At 60.1% G+C, this 17,678-nt stretch overlaps 1 protein-coding gene across 1 annotated transcript; it reads right to left on the bottom strand.

Moving 5' to 3' along the window:
* Positions 1 to 24: 24 nt before the first annotated feature.
* On the bottom strand, positions 25 to 9,326 carry AGPAT2 (1-acylglycerol-3-phosphate O-acyltransferase 2). The gene is made up of 6 exons (XM_083807706.1): positions 9,035 to 9,326; positions 5,085 to 5,218; positions 4,628 to 4,803; positions 4,420 to 4,515; positions 3,046 to 3,118; positions 25 to 2,110 (listed from the first exon to the last, which is right to left on the bottom strand). Exons 1-6 carry the CDS (start codon positions 9,220 to 9,222, stop codon positions 1,959 to 1,961), a joined length of 819 nt encoding a protein of 272 aa, XP_083663832.1. The 5' UTR covers positions 9,223 to 9,326; the 3' UTR covers positions 25 to 1,958.
* Between the last annotated feature and the right edge of the window lie 8,352 nt (positions 9,327 to 17,678).

Here is a 17,678-nt window from a genome sequence, read left to right as displayed (position 1 = left end):
TCCCACACAAGACCAGGAGTCTCCTTTATTTAAATAACCAAAAGGTGTACTTTTTTTTTTTTTTTTAAAGCAAATACATTATTCTCACCCCAATTAAAAGCGAGCAGCAGACAACGCACAGAGGCACCACTCCCTCCTCCCAGGTGCTGCAGGAGTCACCCCGTGGCTGCTCTCCTGGGACCTGTCTGGGTTTAACCTCTCTGACAGCCGCTCGTCTGCCGCTCTTACAAAGTGCTGGTTCGGTTTCCGTCCTCCCACCCCGACCCACCCCACGGGTCGGACACCTGAGACCGTACCGTAAGGCCCCTCCGTAAAGCCCCAGCCCCCTGCCAGCTCAGCCCAAGCGCTCCCTCCCCTGGGGACTGCTGGCTGTGTGGGATCCCCCTGCCTCGCCCAGGCGAGGCTTTACCCCCAGAAATGCCCTGTGAGCCCAGTTCCACCAGTGCAGCCACAGACAGGCTGCAAGACCTGGTTGTATGGGTTACCCTAGCAGCCCCAGGGGGCTCACCTCAAGGTGTTGCTCCCTGCTCCTTCAGCAGGGGTGCCGAAGTCTCCCTGCACCCTGGAAGCAGCTCGGTGAGCCAGCCCTGCTCTTCGCAGAGGGCATCGGTGCTCCTGCAGCTCCCAGCGAGGGATCCAGGAGCCCTGTGGGCCCGCTACCCCGGAGCGCAGGGGAAACCCCATTAGCTGAACTCCTGCTCTGAGGACTGAGCTTATTCCCCCAGGGGAAGAGCCGAAGCCTTCCAAGCTCCGCTGCTCGTTACAGAGGCAGCTCTCACCCCCTGTGGCTCCTCCTGAGTTTTGCATCTCTCGCAGAGCGAGATCAGCCCACAGACATGGGAGAGGCACCATCTTTCGGCCAGTGCTGACCACGACAAGACGAGCGTGACGGAGCCCTCTGCATCTGGAACGAGTACCACGGGCACCGGGATGTTTGGTGCGAGGGGGTCAAGCAGGCAGCACAGCAGGGAGCCGGCAGAAGTTTGCACCAAGGAAGCACTGGGGCAGCCCAGGTGCGTGTCCCGCAGCGTCCAGAGGCTTGGCCCAGGACCCTGACAGATCTGTGCAGTTCTTAATCAAGCTGTGGCTCTGAATGCCTGCTACAGGCGTGGGGTCTCATTCAGAAGATGACTTCTGGCAAGGCTGGACGGCACTCAGACAGCCCCAGCCCGCTTAAGCTGGCTTGGTGAGACCACAGCTTCCCTCTGCACTGCTGCACCCCTCAGTGACCAAGAGCACTTGTTCAGACAGGGGAAAATCCAAGCCCTAAGAGACATTTAAAAGGCCGGCTGGCCGCATGCACTCCCCTTTTCTGCCCACCTGAAGTTATTGGCCCTAGGAGCTTTCCACAAAGTGCGAAAGACTCGGCTCAAGAGTGCCTGGGCGATGCAGAGCCCCAGCACAAAACGCTGCTGAGACCCAAGGGCATCTCTCAGAGACAGCTGTGAGCTCTGCCCTGCCTGGGGAGGACACCGTGCTCCCAGCACGCACAGAGTTGGGCTTTTTACCCAATTTTCAGCCTGGTCTGAGCAGCGTCACGTGCAGATACGCATTGCTGCCTGGTGGCTTTCCATCTGGGGCCGTACAGGGCCAGGCCAGCACCTAACACAGGCGTGGGGACACGGGGCAGGGCCCAGCCTCCAGCCAGGCTTTCTTCATTGCCCCACAGCAGCCGCCCGAGCTGGGGAACTCACCTCTCTGGTCATTGAGCCCTTTGGTAGCACAAGTTTGATGCCTGAGAAATACAGAAAAAGGAGACGTTTCATTGCAAGATAATGTACCCAGAAGAGAAATCCACTCAATGGGGAACCTCAGCGCTGGCTCAACACGCCTCGTGTGCCAGTCCACGATGTCCCCAGAGTTAGAAGTCACTGCAGAGGAAGAGAAGTTCCTTGGGTATTTGGCAACAGACAGGTCCCCTCAGCCACCACCGCATGGTGCCGCCACTGGAGGAGCATCTAGGACGAGTCCTTCACCTCGCCTGGGCGGCCGGACAGCCTGAAGAGGGTCTCCCTCATGGTGCGGTAGCATCTGTCAGTAAGGTCAGAGACATCGTCTGATGTCAGGCCTTTGGTCTCTATCGGAGGCAGAACCTCGACCTTGATTTTGCCTGGGAAGACAAGAAGAGCCTGTGAGAATCCCCCACGCGACGGGAGCGCTGCTCTCTGCCCTCCCGGGACACCCGCACCCCCTGCCCAGCCCTCACCACCCAGGGCTCCAGGCACCCACCCTCAGCCATCCGCCCCTGCCAGCGCAGGCTGTGCGGCCCTCAGGGGAAGAGATCGCCCTGGGAATTAGGCCCTGTCCTGAGCAGCTGCACAAAGCAAACAGCAAAGCATTTCCCATGCCCCACTCTGCAGGGCAGGGCAGGAGAAGAGGCTGCAGGTTCTGGCAGCGCCGTGCTTTGGGTTAGGCCCCTCTGCCCCTCGGCAACAGCCAAGCCCATGCCACATATCAGGGTGTAAATCCACATCGGGACCCAACACTCTACCGAAAGACTGCGGGAGCGGCTGCTCTGCAGGGTTTTCAGCCAAGGCTGGGGCAAGCACGCAGGGCTCAGCCTGAGCCAGGCGCTCCCTCCATCTGCTCCTACCCGGCCTCCTACCTTTGGCTGGCTCTGCTGAGCCAGGCGCGGAGCACGCAGAGCTCCCAGAATTAGAGTTACTGATCCGAGCTGGTTGAAAGCCAACTTTCTGCCCAGCACTTTCACTGACAGCCTTCTGAGCATTAATACAACTTGCAGAGGGGTCTGAAAGGCCAGGAGGCAGACGGTGCTTGCTTCTTCCCCAAAGCCTGAGCCCTCACCCAACGCCCCTGGCTGTGCCAGCTATGAGAGGGCGAGGTGGTGCCCCGTTCTTAATGAAAACTTGGCATATTTAATCGCATTCTTTCCCGAGTTAACCCAGCCCAGGCTCTGGTGCCAAGCATTTGAACTGCCTCCACACATCTGCCAGCAGGGCTCCTCCTGCTCAGCACCGCTTCCCTCCCACCAGATCTCCACATGCAGATGGCGTCGCCCCCGTCTCTGTAAAGTTTCTTTCGTACCTGATGTGAATAGATTCTTCTTTGGGTTATAGAAGGTGGTGAAGGAGGAATACACCACGGGGATCACCGGGACCTTGGGGAGGAAGAGGGGAAAGTTACTCGCACTGCAGCATTCCCGCAGCAGCCCAGGGCAGGGCAGAGACAAGCCCCGAGTGCCACGCAGCAGGGCTGGCTCTGGGCCGTTTGGGGCACACAGCCCCACAGGGGAGGCTACGCTTCAGTCTCAGGCAGCGCTCAGCCTGGCTCCTCCCAGGGCAGGCTTCAAAACGCAGGTAGTTTCCGACCTGCGAGCACTATAAGGTGCCTGTTTTGACAGGCCTTCCGTGCTGGGTAAGCACGAGCGTGGGGCAGGCCGGGCGCTGTGCCTTCAGCTGCTCAGGGGGGGCGTCATCAGCTGCAGCCCCTTGATCCCAGGGGAGCCTCCGACAGGCAGAGACACAGCCGGGAGGGCACGCACAGAGCCACGGCGTTTTAGCGCTGGTAACGCAGACACAAAGCGCAGTCGGTGACTCACGGGGAGTGTAAACAGAGGTGGGTGCCGTTTCCGCCAGCAGCCTTTCCCACCGGCCCCACCACCCCGCCGGGGTTGCACCAGCCCCGGCAGGAGCAGGGATGGCCCAACGCAGGCTCCACCTGGGCTTGTAGCAACCCCCCCGGGGCTCCGGTTGGACACCACCACTCCTTTAGGAGTGCCGGCAGCCCAGAGCCGAGGAACGGTTTGTTCCCCCGCTGGCTGCTCACAGGTCTTGTCATTTTGGGGAGGGAAGGCGTGTAAGACAACGCAGGGCGGTGCCATATGGCTGCCTGGGAAGGAGCAGCTATTTCTACGAAGAGCAAGCCCAGATGTTGCTCTAAAGCACGAGCGTCAATAAACCCGAATCAACACTATCCTATCGCAGCCTGGGGGATTGAGAAAGGAATTGACAGCTTTGGGATCCTCCAGGCGAGCTCTCGAGGTGCAGGGCCCGCTGGGCTCCCTGCCAGGGGCGAGCTCTGCGCTGAAACCTCTCTGCCAGGAGCTGCCCACGAGCCGGGCCGGAGGACCTGGCCCTAAAGCAGTCCTGCTCAGGGGTCAGGTGCACCTGTCCCCATGCTCTGCCCTCCAGATGGGACACCAGGACCACAGTGGTCAGGAGAGGGGACAAGGCAGCTTCTCCGCTGCCTGCGGCCACCCACTCCAAGGGGTGGTGTCACTCCTGCAGGGGAAGGGAGAGGCTCTCAGCTCTCGCTGGGCAGTGCTTGTGACACCTAATGGTGGTTTAACAGAGCAGAACAGCTCGCTTGAGAGCAAACAGACCCTGCCACTGTACAACCAGTCTGCGATGCCACTGCAAAAGCTTTCAGGGTCCCCACGCAGGGGCAAAGCGCTGTTACCTGTGCCTGGACAGCGATGTGAAACGCTCCCTTCTTGAACGGCAGCAAGTCCCCGGTGCAGTTCCTCGTGCCCTCTGGGTACACCCACACCTTCACCTGCACGCGGGGAGATAAGGATCCGCTCCAGCAACCCACTCGCAGCACTCCCTTCCTGCTGGCTGAGGCAGCAGCAGGACTGCCACATCCCCCACGCCACGGTCACACTCACGTTATCGGTCGCCATAGTCTTGGCCACCTCCGCCATCACCATCTTGGCACTGCTGGTGCTCTTCCTGTTGATGAAGATGACACCCCCGAGGTAGATGATGAGCCCCACAGTGCCGGCGTACATCAGCTCCTTCTTTGCCACCTGGACACAGTCGTCGGGCAGGACCTCCATCAGCCCTAACGTGACGGCAGAGGGTGAGACCCAGCAGCCACCCCCTTCCCAAGCGCCTGCACTTGGACGGGACAAGAGACACGATCCGAGGCGGGGAGGGGATTGTGATGGCTCAGGGCGAGGGGAGACCCTTCCTGAATCCAGCACGGAGAGAGAAAGCTGGACCAGCTGCCTCGGTAGCGTAGACCAGTGCCAGGGCAGGGGGGCTGCGTGGCCAGGAGATGCCAGCAGGGTTTCCCAGGTGGCGAACAAGAGAAGCGCTCCCTCCCTCGGGCCAGCTCCTCACCCATCATGTCGAGGATGCTCTGGTGGTTGGACACGATGATGGCAGGGCCCTCCACCTCGAAGTTCTCCCGTCCTTTCACCTCAAACCTCAGGCCAAAGAAATACTTGAAGGTCTTGACTACAGTTTTGATGATCCTGGGGAAGAGAAGAGAAGAGCGGTCAGACAGCAGCAGGGCAGGAATGTAACAGGGTCTGCTGCACCGTGCAGCACCAGAGTGGGTGGAAGGAGATGAGAATTGTGTTACAGCCCGCCTCCGGTCTCATTTGCCCTTGGTTCACCGAGGTGCCTGTCCTGCATGACTGGTCCCATGTGCCCAAGGTGCTTTGGTTGCTGAGCACGGTCCTCTTTAGTGGGGAAATTTTACTGGAAGCCTGGGGGAAGCCGCTTGTAACTTTGAGCCTGGACCGCTCCTCCTGCTGCCAGTCCCACCCATTTATTGCTGCTCGTTTCCCTCTGTGCCACGGTCTGCTCCAACGCTACCGACACTTTCCTGCTGCAGTCAGCAGAGCCCCACAACCTGCTCTGACAGCTCTTCTAGGAACTGCCACTCCCCAGCACATGGCCAACAGCCTGCACCTTTCACCCGAGGAATGCTCTCACTGCTGTGCTGGCAGGTGCTGCTTAGCAGGACTACCAGTAGCGGGGTGTCTTTACCCTAGGGGAATCCAAGAAAGGAGGAGAACAAAGGCAAGAAGCACATCCTGGTACAACGAAAGGAGGCAAGCAGTGAACGGCATGCTCCCCACGCAGCTTGGCCTCAGGGAAGCGCCCTTGGCAAAGCCATCTTCAAGCCAAGAGCTTCCTCCTGCCAGTTCGGTCCCCCAGAAGACCTTCAGGTCCGTCCACCAAGCTCCTGACTTTCTTCCCTAGTGCCTGACGGTCACGGGCTGGCAGGAGGCACCAGCAGCTCGGCGCAGCCCTGCCAATGCATCCCGTGGGCTGCCGTGCCCTTGCTGAGCATGGACAGCCCGGGCTCCGTGGCCAAGCCCCTGGGAGCAGGACCCATCGCCACCACCCCAGGCAGGTGGGAGCTGGGGACCCTCCAAGTGGGCCAAAGGACGCAGGCAGAAGCTGGCAGCACACGAGGGCTATTTTGGGCAGGGGAGCAGCCATTTGCCAGGACGGGAGGCGGAGGAGCTCGCACATGAGCAAAGCCCCCAGGAGCAGCCACCAGCACAGCTCTGCCTCCTCTAGAGCAGGCTCGTGAGCTGACCTGCCTCCAGCAGGCACCCAGACGCCCTGTACCTTCTCCCTGCAGACAGGGGATGGAGCTTCCCTCCCTGCAGGAGGGGAAAGAGGGACAACATCAGCTTCTCCCCCACCACGGGGTCCTGCTGGAGGGGTACACACCGCCACCCACCCGGGAAGCATCTCTGCCACCTGGGAGGGCAGGTGAGCAGCCAGCAGGCATCTCGTCCCAGCTTGGCAGCAGCTCCCGGCATCTGTTCCCCCAGAAGTCCTCCCCGTCCCCGCCATCAGCTCTTCAGCCACAAGCTCTCATCCACGCAACTTCCCTGGCTCGCTCCTTCCCGCAGCGAGGGCCGTGTTTCCGTGGGCTGCCCCGCCGTACAGGTCCCTGGGGCTCCGGCTTTAACACCAGAGTTCGGGGCAGGCCAGTGGCCGCGGGTAACTCTGCTGCGTGACACAGCTGCTATCAGTCCCCGGCATGTAAACCTGCTGCAAAGGTCAGAGCCTCACCCAGGGCAGGGAGGCTGCAGGGGTGAGGGGAGCACGGCCCGGGCAGGGGCAAGGGGCAGGTGAGGAGAGACGAGGTGACACAGACCGGTGAGGGCACGGCGGAGGCCACGCCACCGGACTGACCTAAATCCCACTTCTCCTCCCTTCTGACTGCCAACCAAAGGAGAGGTCGCTGCTCTGCAAGTCACGCTGTTCGGAAGCTGCCGGGAGAGGCTGGTTATACATTACTCAAGAGCAAACCATCCAACTTCCTCCTGCCAGTAAGGAGCGAGCGCTTCCTTGCACAAGATGTGGCCTGAGCTGCCGAAAGAGGCAAAGGGGCAGAGCTCGGGGCAAGCGAAGAGGAACTGGGCGATTGGCAGCCCTGCTTCGGCTGGCCACGTCACCCACGGGGCTATGCAGATAGAGCCCACCCCTCTCCAGCCGTGCGAGCAGCTTCCCTGCTGGTGTGGATGACCCCGACTTGGTGCAGCCGCAGCTGCAGGCAGCTGTAAATCTGATGTACTTGTTGCCAGGCACAAGGAGCTAGCGGATAAATGAGAGGGAACGTGCCTTCCCAGCACATCTGTAACAGCTCGAGCCTGAAATCCAGCAACCCCGGCTTCACGCGCTCCACAGCCTGTGACAGAAGCTTTTTTAGGATCCTCTGATTCTGAAGGATTAATGCAGGCTGCTTACCGGATTGGAAACTCTCTCGCAAGAGGTTTCGCCACTAGATAAACAGATCTATCTCTATCAGCCACGGAGGGCGACCTCTTCCAAGTCACGGCGACTCGGCGCTGGAGCCAGGAGCACAGCAAGGACGGGATGTTCTGCGCCAGGCAGCGACGCCGTTATCGCTGTCTGACCACCAGCATGTGCTCTCCTCCAACCCCTTTCCTCGCGGCGGTGTAAACAGTCTGGGAGATCGCAGAAATAAGGAGCTCGTTCGATCACCTCAGCCGCAGACCTCCCAGGAGCTAGGATACGCGACCAGGATCATCAGCCAGCGCCAGCGTGTGGAAAGGATGGGCTTAAGTTACAGGAAAAGGGTGGTTCTGGCCAAAATTCAGCTCCAAGTTTCAACAGGAGAACCGTTCAGAGCAAGGAGTTCTTGTTCCCAGCGAAGTTCCTTTTTAGTTTTACAGATTTTAAAAGTTTTAAGGGGGAAAAAAAAAAAAAGAAAAGGAAAGGAAAAGGGTGTTTCCATAACTGACATCACAAATTCTACCGGTCGCAGGGTTGGTTGTTGACTCCTGGGAGGAGGAGACCTTGCGCTGGAAAGGTTCTCCGCAGCAAGCCAAGGAAGTCAACGCCCGAGACGGAGCTGAGCAGGAGACCCTGGGGCACGGAGTGGTTTGTAACGCCCGCGGCCAGGCCATCGGGGCGCATCGCAGAGCACGGCCCGGGGCAGGGCAGCGCGCAGGAGGCAGCGCGTCCCGCGCCGCACTTCCTCCCGACACCGCTCGCTCCGCCCCGCGCGGGGCACTGGGAGCTGCATCGCACCCCGAAGCAGCCAAAGTCCAGCTCCACCGGCTGGGACGCTGCCCAACCTTTGATCCACGAGGATGCGTCAAGGCACCGGGGCTCCACTTTCACCCCCGAGGAAAAGTTCCCCCCCGCCTCCCTGCCCACAGAACTCAGCCTGCGGGGCAAAAAGAGAAACGAAGCGGGGCTGACAGCGGGGCCTGGTAGCAACCGGCAGCACAAATCCTCACGTAGAGGGAGGACTTCGGACAGAAACCACCAGAGACACAAGTGCTAACCCTGCCCCTAAAACACTCCTGTGCCCTCACCCGCACGGGGGCTGCTCCTCTCCAGGAGCACCCCGGGCTCGTCCCCAAGCACCGAGCGCCCCGGGATGGCCGTGGCAGGACCCAAAGGCCGCCAGCACGCCCTGGGCAGCTGCTTGGTGGCCAAGTTCTTCGTGCCGCTCCCCAGGCAGAGCACGGGGGTGTTTTTAAACGGCACAGCCATCGCTTTTGGAGGAGAAAGCACTGCTGGTGCCCAGCCTTCACCAGAGGCATGCCAAAAGGAGAGCCCCAACATCATCCTGCCGGAGTCCCCAAACCCAAGCACGGAGCAGGGGGCAGACAGGGGGTCTCCGAGCCCCCCCCAACCCACCCTAAAGCCTGGAGGCCACCCCCAGTCTGTGCTCCGAGCCATCTCCAGCAGCATCCCCGCGGCGTGGGCAGCACAACCGCGGCTCCCCACCACCCACGCGTGTCCCGGGGCTCCCCCCAGGGGGGCTCCCCGTTAGCCCCGGCACTCGCCTCATGTTCTTGACGGTTCGCCCGCCGTTGACCAGCAGGCAGACGGGCACCGTGAACGCCGAGCAGACGAAGAAGAGCAGGTAGTAGAAGCCGATCCGCAGCGCGAAGTTGACGGCGGGGCTCAGCTCCATCAGGACGTGCAGCAGCAGCAGCACCGCCGCGCCCCACAGCAGCCAGCCCAGCTCCATGCTGCTTCCCCCCGCCCCGGGCCCGCCGAGCCGAGCCGAGCCGAGCCGAGCTAAGCCCCGGCCGCCTCCAGCCGCCTGCCGTGGGTTGCCCCCGCCTTATGTGGGCGGTGCGCCCGGCCCGGCCCCGGCCCGGCCTTGCCCGGCCTCCCCGCCCGGCCCGGCCCTCAGTCAGGCGGGGAGGGAGCGGGGAAGGGGGCCGGGGCTGTCCCGGTGCTGTGGGGGTAGAAGGGGAGGCCGTGGTGGAGCCGGGAGGGGGGCCCTGAGGTGCTTCACGGCACGGTGTTGGGGGGTTTGGGGTGCCCCCGTGGTGTTAGGTGGGGTCTTTGGGTCCCTGCGTGAACATACGTGGGGGCTTTGAGTCCCATTGTGACAATCTGTAGGGTCTTTGGGTCCCCTTGTGACAGTATGTGGGGTCTTTGGGTCCTCGCATGAGCATATGTGGCGTCTTGTGAGTCCCCGCATGACAATATATGGGGTCTTTCGGTCCCCGCATGACAATATGTGAGGTCTTTTGAGGCCCCTCATAACGCTATGTGGGGCCTTTGGGTGCCTTCCTGACTATGTGGGGTCTTTGGGTTCCCTCATGACAATATGTGGGGTCTTTTGGTCCCCTCGACAATATGTGGGGTCTTTGAGTCCCCTCATAATGCTATGTGGGGTCTTTGGGTCCCCACGTGACAATATATGGGGTCTTTGAGTCCCCTCATAATGCTATGTGGGGTCTTTGGGTCCCCTCCTGACTCTATGTGGGGTCTTTGGGTCCTCTCATGACCCTATGCAGGGTCTTTGGGTCCCCTCGTGACGCTACATGGGGTCTTTAGGTTCCCTCATGGTGCCCTGAGGGCTGTCTTTGGGTGCCCCCATGGTGCCAGCTGGGGTCTTTGGGACCCGTCGTGGTGCCCCATCCCCATCCCCTGGCTGTTTCCCTGCCTCCCCGCAGAGGACCCTTGAGCCACGTGCTCGGCGGGTGGGAGTTCCCCCGCTGGCGCTGGGATGAAGTCAGGATCAGGCCCAACGGCTTTGTGGGCGCAAAGCTGGCAAGGGAGATGAAAGGAAGTCTGCTGGAACCAGCACAAACCCTTTCTCTGGCTTCAGCAGGTTTTGCAACCCTTTTTATGGTAAAATCCCGGTCCCGTGGATGATAATGACTTCATCTGGGTGGGATGCGGGCCTGGCAGCGTGTTGGGCTTACACCCCTGGTGCTGCGGTCCTGGTGGCATCAGCACAGCAGACTTCCCAGCTCCTGGAAAACCAGAGGAAAAGCAATATCCCTTCACAAATAACTCATTCCCTCGGCTCACCAGAGGTAACGGGCTGTTCCCACGTGAGCTGCCACCAAAACGAGGGGGCAGCTCGCTGCGTTTTCACCGCCCCTCAGCAGCTGTAATGCCTGACCCGGGAGACAAGCTTTCTGTCTGTCCGAGAGAGCAAGGCCGGCACTCCCTACAACTGCCAGGCAATGACATCTCAGAGCCGGTCTCATGATTCCTGCTAATGCCACAAAGAACCCTTATTGTATTAGCATCTCGGCACAGCATTAGATTAATCCCTTGGGTCTGCATCGCAGAGGCTGCTCAGCGAGCCTTGCTCCAGCGCTGTGCCAGCCAGCATATGCCTGGGAAGCGCCGCCTTGCCAGCCGAGCATATGATGGCCTGGAGCGATCTTGCGTTATCCTCATGGCTTTCGCTTTTGTGGGCAGGGGAAGAAAGTCCCTGGCAGTCTGTCACTGGGGTGCATGTGAGGCGACCCACCGAAATCGCAAACGCCGGCTGATGGTAGGGAAGTGAAATGTGAATTTCAGCGTGGACGTGGCGCAGGCGGCAAACGGCATTAGCAAGGACAGCACGGAGGGGATGGCATCACGTGTTGCTTCGTGGATGTGCCTATAAAGGAGCCCGGCTGTAATTCCCTCCTCCCCATGCTCTCCAACAGGTTATCTGGAGTGATGCAAATGAAACATTTCGTGTTAGTCTGCAGCTCAAGGAAGGGGAGTGATTTCTGATGCCAGATTAGAAGGCAGACACGGGCCTGCACGTCAGCGAGCAGAGCTGTCCCTCTGGGTTATTTCATAAGGAAAATGGTTACGCTGCCAGATGACGACAGCCTGTGTATGAACATTATCATGCCAAGCTGCCTTACGGAGCAGGGACCGCACACCCAGCACTGCAGGGGTTGTGTCAGCAGCCCCGAGACGCGGCCGACCCTGGGCAGAGGCAGCAGCAACCCCTCCCTGCCCGCTCACGCTTCAGCAGCCAGAACAAAGCAGTTCCAAATGCTTTTTTTTTAAAGAAAAAAAAAAACTTATTAGATTGCGCTGCATGTTTTGCATATTTAAACTACCGACTGAATTATTTAGATGCATTGCAAGTGTACCCTGCAGGTAGTCTAGCTGAGCAGGGTCCAGAAACGCTGGCAGAAACAAGCACCCAGCCAGCACTGATCAGACCACAAATTCTCAGTAGCAGGCGCTGCCTGTTCAGGTTGCGTGCGGTGCCCGGTGCCCTCGAGCATCCGCAGCAGCAGCCTCGAAAAGCTGCCTGAGAGGAGAGTGCTCACAGCGGAGCACGGTGCTGGGACCTGCGTGAGCAGCAGGGTCCACGCAGCATCACCGATGGTGGGGTTTCTGTGGCCGAGTCTGTGAAACACCGCAAAGCCCAGAGGGCCGCCGTTTGGCTTTGGTCGTCTGATGCCTTGTAGTAACCTGGCGCTGTTTTTTTTAACTCTTATTTGACTAAATTTGTTGCTCCCCATGGAAACAGCATGTGACCTCACTTGTGATGACTAGCTCCGGCCTGGAGAAGAAACGGAGCCGGTGAGAACGTCTCCCACGCAGGCAGCGCGATGAGCGGAGAAGGGCAGGGAAGGAAAGCACTTGGGAAGGAAGAAAGGAAGGAAGGAGAGACGTGTCCCTCGCTGCTTCTCTGGGTGCCTGCCCTTGGCTTCTCCCAGTGCCTTTGGCAGCGCTGCCCAGCAGCTCATTTCTCTTCTCCTCTTGCCAAGGGACGTGCTGAAAGCAGCAGCTGGTTTTGGTGACATTAAAAGCAGAGGGGGGAGGAAGCGACCTGCTCAGCTTTGTTCTCAGCCGTGTCGAGGCACGCCCCGGTGACCTTGGCTTGTGAGCCCAGTGAGGAAGGACTGATAGCGTGGGCAGCACGGAGCCCCGGGGTGCTGAAGCACCCAGAGAGCAACCTCCTGCTGCCGAGGGATGCAAAACAGCCTCACCTGCCAGAGACCTAGGAACCGAAAGGTGATCCGCGCATCTGATCTAACCTCTTCTGGACCTCCGTCAGTCTGTCCATCCATGCACTGAGCCATCCTCTTCCCTCTTCCCTGTCCCAATAGCAGCCGGCTGAGGTGCCTCTCAGAGCCTGCTGTGGCTTAGTGGCACCTCTGCGTGGCTCAGGCAGGGGACGTAAATAGCACAGCGTCATGATACCGATGTACTTACTCTGCTAGAGCTTGCTCCGCGTAGGCATGGGTATAGATTGGTAACCTGGGCCACCTTTATCTCAAGAAACAAGGCTGCCCTAAGGCTGACACTGCGTCCTGCGGGCTGCTCTGCCAGGCAAGGACGGCGGCTGAGAGCCGTTCGTGCAAAGGATATGGGTTCATCCCCTTTCCGTCCCGCTCGCTCAGCCTAAACGGGCACTGGGGCACCAGAGGCAAAGCTCACCCTGTCGTGTGGATGCCATAGCGATGTCCCTGGGCTGCACCCACGCTCGCAGCCTGCCCTTTCCCTCCCCAGCTCTCAGGCCGGCAGGGCAGAGCTTCAGGCTGACCCCCAGCTGCCGCACGAGCTCGCGGTGCCCCGCGGCCACGCTCCCTGTAGCTGCCGGGCTTTTAGGTAGTCACACGTCAGCGCTCTCATGACAACAGGGTAAGCACTCGGGGAGGAATTAGGATGTTGACTCAGTGTGGTTTAAAGGCGAGCACTGCAGTCACCCACCGGGCTACGGAGCAGTTGGGTTGCACAAGAGGTTGAAGGCTGGGACTGTGAAACTGCCCCGGCAGCGGGGCTGTGGATGCGCAGCCTCCCGTGCTCTCTGGAAAAAGTAAAGCGTAAAGGAGTTTGTCTGTAAGAACGAGCAATTAAAAAGAAAAAAAAAAAAACAAACATTGCAAAAGTATATTAGGTAACCAGATTTTCTTCACGTAACCTTTACCCAGCCACAGATAACTGTTGGGAAAGTGACTTCTTTATCTTCTCGGATGCTAACTGCAGCCAGATGCGGTTTTATGGTCTCTTGTGTCAGGGGACCCAAGCACTTTGCACATCTCGCACAAGCTCCGTGGCAGCTCCGTGGCAGAGACCTGCAGAAAACAGCCCTGTGCTCTGGTGTGTGCGTTGGGACCCCCAGACCTGCAGAGGTGGAGGTCTCAGAGCACAGCAGGACCAAAAAGGGCCAAGGAGAGAGCAGCAGCCCCCTGCTGGTGTTTGCCATTTGCCCCCCAGAGATGCCAGCCTCCCTCCAGGCATCAAATGGGGAGCTCCTGTGGCGGTGCTCGTGGCTGGTTCCTCTGAGCTCGCTGTGCCTCTGCCTTGAAAAACTCAACCCATTTATTTAAATCCACAGAAGGCGCAAGGCTGATTTGGCACGGTGCTTACGCGCAGGATGAACGTCACACCAGCGGTCCCACTGAATTCCAGGGCGCTCACAGGGCTGTCGATGAGCCTGGAGGTCGGTGTTTGGAGAATCAATGCACCACCAGATGACTGCAGGGGCTTGCTCCCCACCTTGTTCCCCAGACACTGCTTGCCGGGCTTCTGCTCCTGGCAGACAGCGCAGGAAACAGGAGGCAGAAAAAAAAAAAAAAAGTGAGGCTGCAAGATCTGTCTGCTGCATTTGCATTTGCACACTGAGGCTGGAGAACCTCCCTGCACCTGATGCTCTGCAAGACGTTGCACCACGTGCAGCAGGCGGGGTGCTGAGTGAAACGTGAGTGCCCTGCACGCGGGGCACAGCCTCCGAAACAGAAACCCGCCTGGCTGCAGCGCCTGAGCTCCTACAGGCTGCAAAGTTGGGACCTTTTTTTTTATTTTTTCTTTCTTTTTTTTTTTTTTTTTCCCCCAGTTGCAATAGGATTAGGCTTTTCCCCAAATGTCACGTGTAAATAAATGAAATCAAACTGACCGTTCCTGATGGATTTTGTGCTGCTGGAAGTGACTGGGTGGTTGACCTGGCGGCTGATGGGCTGCACAGGGAGGGCAAAGTCACTGGCTCAGGGTTTTTCCTGATGGCCAACGTGGGACCGAAGAGGGGGTTGCTCTGTTTCCATGTCAGGGACCCTCATGTCAGGGAGCCACCAGAGAGCAGCAGAACTCGCCCCCTCTGGGCTGGATTCGGGTGACAGTGCTGAGCAAACCTGCAGCCGGTTCTGCAAAAGTGACGGCGATGGGAGAGGGCAAAAAACAGGGGAAGGGAATGGGTGGTTTCCTACACACCCTGCCAGGTGGCCAGTGCTGGCTCCCGCAGTGGCCAGGAGCACCCTGAATGAAGGGGAATGCAAGTGTTAGTGAGTGAGTGAGTGTGAGTGTGTGAGACCGGGGCTGAGGCTGTGCTGGCTGCTCACAGCTTGCGTGCGCCTCCGAGTGTGCCTGCTGCTGGGAGGGCAGGCTCCTCATGCCCGCTTCCCCTGCTCCCTTTGAGCCCTTTGCCGTGGATGCGCGGCTGTAATTACAGCGCAGAGGAAGATCCCGTTTCCCCAGAGAGCTGCAGTAATTACCGCTGTGTAATGGCCCAGGAGAGCTGGGCCACTGGGGCTTTGGGAGTCAAAGCGAGATGCATACGGAGAGGAAAGGGAAGCTCTCTCCTCCGGGATCTCCATCCCCTCCTCCAGAAGGGCTTTCCCCTTGCTCTGAAGCATCGCTTGGTACGTACACCCTTTGGACTGAGTCCACGAGCGCGTCCAGGCACCAGCCCAGCTTCTGAGCCGTGGGGGCCGGTCCTCAGGCCGCATGCAGGAGCCTGCAGCTCCATCCACAGCCCGAGCCCGTCCCTGCAATAGCGCACACCTCTTGCAGCCATCCAGGAGGGCAGGGGACCACAGCAGCTCCTCGCAGCCCCCTCCAAAAGCCGCCCTGTGCTCCTGCTCCTGCGCAGAGGGCACCCAGCTGCGCTCGCCGAGCTCCAGCTCTCCAAGATGGGCTCCAGCACCGCCACAGGCACTTGCAGGGGCTGAGCGCAGGAGCTGATTAAGAAGAAAAACGGGCATACAAATACCCTTAGGGCAGGGAGGAGGGAGCGGTGCAGCCTGGGGCACTTTGAGCACAAAGAGCTTTTTTTGCAGACAGCCCCAGGCTCCCCGCAGGAGCCGTCCTGCAGCAGGGCCCCGTAAGCCTACCCCGCAGGGGACGAGCCCAGGCGTGGGGCCGGCTCCTTGCTGGGCGAGGGCTGGGGCACCTCGCGCTGCTGCCAGGCGGCAACCGGATTTAGCAGAAGCATGGTGTGAAATCAATACCCAGCATGCGGGGCTTGTGAAACCAGAGCCCAGCTCCTCCTGGGGCACCTGCGTGGGAACAGGGCTGGGTGACACCGGGGTGGGTACCTGGGGTCGGGTGTCACCAACTCCCCAGCCGGACCCCTCTCCTTGCACGGCCTGGACGGAGCTGCTGGGTGCTGCAACCAGCTTGGGATCTGCTCCAAATGCCGGAGTCCAAAGCAAGGTGAATTTTTCCTGGCAGCCCTCCCTGGCTGCTGGAAACGAACCAGGGGCACCTCGGGAGGCTAAAATCCACACGGGGAATACGTCCGCGTGAAACGAACGGCCTGGCTCTCCGTGTTTCCCCTGTTGTTGATTAATGCCTCTTAATGACTCCAGCTACAAAAAAAAAATAATAAATAAATCTTGTAGTTGCCGCCTGTCACAGAAGATCAATGGAGCAGCATTAGCGAGAGACAGAGAGGCAAACTGTCCCGGGCGAGCTCTCTGCAGAAGCCGTCTCTGGGAGCAGCACCGCCGCCTGCTCGATCAATAGTTCATCACGACCTCTCCCTCTTGCTTTTTTTTTCCCCTTGAGCTAGCTGGGCGGCAAAGCCTGCTCCCGGCTTTCACAAGGACTAGATTATAACCATCCCGATTGATCTGATACGGACAGAATAAAAGGGCCCCTTAAGCCAGCTGTCTGCAGCGGGAAAACTCAAGTGGCTGCGCCGACGGGGTCAGGCCCTCATTAACGCCCGGGTGCTCGGGAGCCCCGCTCACGCAGGCGTGAAACCTGCACCGGGGGAGCCAATTAGCCCTGACGAGCCCGGCCAGACCCGTCCACAGAGGTTTGCCGGGCAGCTGCGTGCACTGCCAGCGCCTTGTCGTGAGCCTGTCGCCCCCGGAGCCACCGCAACCTGTCCTGGGCAGCCCTTCGAGCGCCCCGTTTGTGCTGCCTCCTCGTTTCTCCCGCGTCCCTTTCCCTAGAAATCACGGTGCTCAGGGTGCAGGGAGGACGGGGTGCCCACCAGCAGCTGGCCATGGGCAGGGGGTAAAGGGATCTCCCCTGCTTCTTAAAAACCCTTCCCTGCTGCGCACGGAGCCTCCGGGCTGGAGCCTTCTCCTGCAGGCAGGTGAAATTAATAAACAAGGAGCACCCGAACGAGGAAGGCTGATTTGTAATCCCAGGCTCTGCGTCCATCTTCTCCCAGCACCGCACCCCTTCGAGATGCTGCCGTATTTCTCAGCTCGGACATGCCCAGAGCTGGGCTCGGGATAAAATCCTTATCTCGCCCCGTGTCAGCGCAGCTCCGCTGTACGGGTGCTGTGGGTTGCTCGGGGTGGGTCTGGTACCAGCGGGGAGAGCCCGGCCCCTTGCCACCACGTCACCCAAAGGGGCTTGAGTGGCACCATGGGGTGAGGACCGTCAGCCTCTGCCATGCCCTGGAGGCTCGTGGTGCTGGGGAGAAGGCGGCGTCCTGGCTCCTGAGGCCGCAGGATCCCAGCTCCCGGGAGGCAGGGATGTGGGGATTGCCTGCGGGCACCGGCGAGGGAGGAATCCCCTGGGCTGTGCCTCCGAGCTCAAGGCATGACGATGAATCGCTCCTTCACCGGCTCAGCCCGGGGAAGGGATCTGCTCGCTCAGCCTCCTCGTCCGTGCTCCTTTGCAAGCTCGTTTTTCTCTTCGGCTGGGAAGAGCCGGCGCTTGGCGCATGACGGAAATCCTAATGAGAGAGCTCCCCTTCCAGAGCCGCCGGGCACGCCGAGCCGCGCGGGTCTGGCCACAGCCAGAGCCACCATCCTTCGCCCCTGCCCCTGCCCGCCCCAGCCGTCAGTGCCCACCCAGGGGCAGGGATGTCCCCAGAGTGTCCCCAGTTAAGGGACTGGTGGTGACTGGGGAGCCGGGAGCTCCCCCACCCCCAGCTCTGTAGGGCTCGATTACAATGAATTTACAGGAATTTGGAGAGGAAGCGGAGGGGGCAAAGCACGGGACAGATGGGAGGGAAGACTGTGCTGGGGGTGGCAGGGCTGT

This window comes from Anser anser (assembly GCF_964211835.1).
Source record: "Anser anser genome assembly, chromosome: 21".
Taxonomy (NCBI): Eukaryota; Metazoa; Chordata; class Aves; order Anseriformes; family Anatidae; genus Anser; species Anser anser.
The sequence above is the reverse complement of the archived record's forward strand: the minus strand, read 5'-3'. Positions and strand labels throughout refer to the sequence as shown.

Bases quoted from the DNA above. Each gene is read 5' to 3' on its own strand.
- AGPAT2 (XM_083807706.1), bottom strand. From the start codon at position 9,222: ATGGAGCTGGGCTGGCTGCTGTGGGGCGCGGCGGTGCTGCTGCTGCTG. The intron at 4,804-5,084 runs GTGAGGAGCTGG...CCGTCACGTTAG, and splicing joins GAGCATCCTCGACATGATGG to GGCTGATGGAGGTCCTGCCC. The intron at 2,111-3,045 runs GTACGAAAGAAA...TTGTCTTCCCAG, and splicing joins GAAGAATCTATTCACATCAG to GCAAAATCAAGGTCGAGGTT.